Source organism: Cariama cristata, unplaced genomic scaffold (genome assembly GCF_000690535.1).
Source record: "Cariama cristata isolate BGI_N322 unplaced genomic scaffold, ASM69053v1 scaffold28450, whole genome shotgun sequence".
Taxonomy (NCBI): Eukaryota; Metazoa; Chordata; class Aves; order Cariamiformes; family Cariamidae; genus Cariama; species Cariama cristata.
Window position 1 is genome coordinate 8,867 of NW_009594562.1, and position 2,537 is coordinate 11,403.

General features: G+C 60.1%; 1 protein-coding gene across 1 annotated transcript in view; it reads left to right on the forward strand.

Moving 5' to 3' along the window:
* Nucleotides 1-419: 419 nt before the first annotated feature.
* The window catches only part of LOC104160438 (antigen-presenting glycoprotein CD1d-like), a gene marked incomplete at its 5' end in the record, with an annotated part of 2,642 nt that continues 524 nt past the window's right edge, over nt 420-2,537 (forward strand). Inside the window, 5 exons of the mRNA XM_009698559.1 lie at nt 420-559; nt 1,164-1,236; nt 1,557-1,814; nt 1,973-2,254; nt 2,346-2,534. Coding sequence (XP_009696861.1) covers nt 420-559; nt 1,164-1,236; nt 1,557-1,814; nt 1,973-2,254; nt 2,346-2,534 — 942 coding nt within the window. The remainder of the gene's footprint in view (nt 560-1,163; nt 1,237-1,556; nt 1,815-1,972; nt 2,255-2,345; nt 2,535-2,537) is intronic.

Consider the following 2,537-nt stretch of genomic DNA (forward strand, 5'->3'; position numbering starts at 1 on the left):
GATGGCGCTCCATGGAAATGGGGAGGTGGCTCATCCACCACAGCACCCTGGAATGGGTCTCAGGGTGGGAGGACTATGGCCCTATCCCCAGCTTGGGGATCCTGCCCGGCCAAGTGCCACCGCCCCAAGGGTCAGATGATGGTCAGTGGGAAACAGTCCCTTCCAGGCCCCACAGCCCGTTTCTCCCCTTGGGGACCACGATATTACAGCTGCTCCAGCCCACCCACTTCCTGTGCCCTGGGAGGAGCTTGTGGAAGAGCTGATTCCTCCAGCCCTGCTTGCACCCATTCCTGACCCCGCAGCTGTCGGCTAGGCTGGAACAGCTCATCACCTCCTCCTCAGGGAGCCCCTTCCCCAGGATCAGGGCAGTGGCAAGGAGTCAGGGGATATCACAAGCTCTCCTCACTCTTGCCCCCCAGTGCTGTCCATGGCCATTGTCTTCACCTTCACACCTGGCTCAGCTCTGCTCCTGCTGGTTTGCCCCATCACCAGCTTCTATCCATGGCCCATCAGTGTGGCCTTGCTGTGGGATGGCCAGGAGGTGACAAAGAGGCATGAGGTGAGCGCACAGCTGGGCATGGGGAGCCCAGGTGTGCAGCCAGGCTGTGGGAACGAGCTTTGCCTCCCCTGACAAAAAGACAGCCACATCATGGCAAACCTGCTCAGTTAAGTAGGCAGCACAGAGCAGATAGAGGTGTTTGTGCTACGTAGGGCCAGACATGCTGGGCATGAGTGGCAGCGAGGGACATTCCTGTCAGGGACAGTAGATGCAGCCCATGGCCAGATGGCACCTCCACCTGTAATGGGGTTTGAAAAGAGGAGTCGGGTCACTTGCACTGCCCTGATTGCCCAGGTGCTGCTGCAGCTATGAGGAACTCCTCCTGTAGCCAGTGGGATGGCCCTGCTCCCACCCAAATTCCCTCAGAACTGACAGCCATACTCGGGATGCCCCAGACCAGCCCACCACAAGTAGGAACCTGAGGCCCTCCCTGAAACCTCAGTGCCAACCTCATTGGCTGCCAGGGCCACTAGCACCAGCACAGCTGCCCGGTCAGAGCCACCCTGAGAAGTGTGCAGCCACATCTCACATCTCTCACAGCCCCTTCTTCCTGCTGCTGCACCCACTACTGCACACTCCGGGTCTGGCTGCTGGCACCATGCAGCCTCCTCACTGCTGCCTCCTCCTCCTTCTCCTCTACCTCCTCCTCCTCTCTGGGACACGTGCAGACCTGGAGGGTAAGTGGGAGCCCTGGTTTATCCATACCTGCTCCCATGCCCCCATGGGATCCCACAGGGGAGGGCTTCCTGCTCCCCACCTGCCTTGGACACTTGCCTCCTCACCCTTCCTTGTCCCCTGACTCCACATCTCCTCCCTGGCAGTGATGCAGCCACCCCAGGTGGGTGCAAGGGGTGGGAGCTGGGACTGTCAAGGATGCAGGGGGATTATGGAGTGCCCACAGGTCTCTGCAACCTCGAGGACCTGTCCCTCAGCTCCTACACTTTCCCCAGCCCTCTCCTCCCACTCCCATCTCCTCATCGATCCCTGTCTCGCCTAGGGACCTTCACTATCCGGCTGCTCCAGACCTCCATCTTCCAAAACACCTCCTTCATTGACACAGAGGGGCTGGGCCTGCTGGAAGACATCGAGCTCGGTTCTCTTGCTAAGCACACCTGGACAATCTGCTTCTACCAGTCCTGGGTTCGCCCAGCCCTGCCCCGCAGTGACTGGGACACCATTGACAACATGATCAAGATTTATTTGCAGAAGTTCAACCACCTGATCAATGAAGGTGCCATGCAGAAGGAAGTGCCCTGTGAGTACCTGGTCTTCTCTGTGTCCCCTCTCTGAACCGCATCTGGGAAGCGGAGAAGGACCTGGCAGTGCTGGCTTTGCACAGGAGATGCTGACCATGTCCGCAGGAAGGCAGTCCTAGCCCTTCATGTAACCTCTCCCTCCTCTCTGCCCCTCCAGACCCCTTCGTGGCCCAATGCATGGCAGGCTGCAAGCTCTACCCCAACAGGACCTCTCAGGGCTTTGCCTATGTGGGCTACAATGGCCAGGACTTCCTCAGCCTCAATGTGGATGATGCCTCCTGGCTCCCCTCCCAAGACACCAGCCTGTCATGGTATGTCCAGGACATTCTCCAGACCTACACCGCCTTCAGCGAGCTGGTGGAAGTCCTCTTCAATGATATCTGCATTGACGACATGGAGGTGTTACTGCACTACGGGAAGGCAGTTCTGGAGAGACAGGGTGAGACCACCCTGACCCTGGCACGGTCACACAGTGGGGCCAAGCGGTGCCCCACCAGGGCTCCCTCCACCCCTTGGCTCTCGCCCCTCAGAGCTGCCCGTGGCCACGGTCTTCGCCCGCAAACCCAGCCCAGCTCAGCTCCCGCTGGTTTGCCGTGTCACCGGCTTCTACCTACGGCCCATCAGCGTGGCCTGGCTGCGGGATGGCCAGGAGGTGCCACCAGGCCCGGCACTCAACACCAGCGCCATCCTGCCCAACGCTGACCTCACCTACCAGCTCCGCA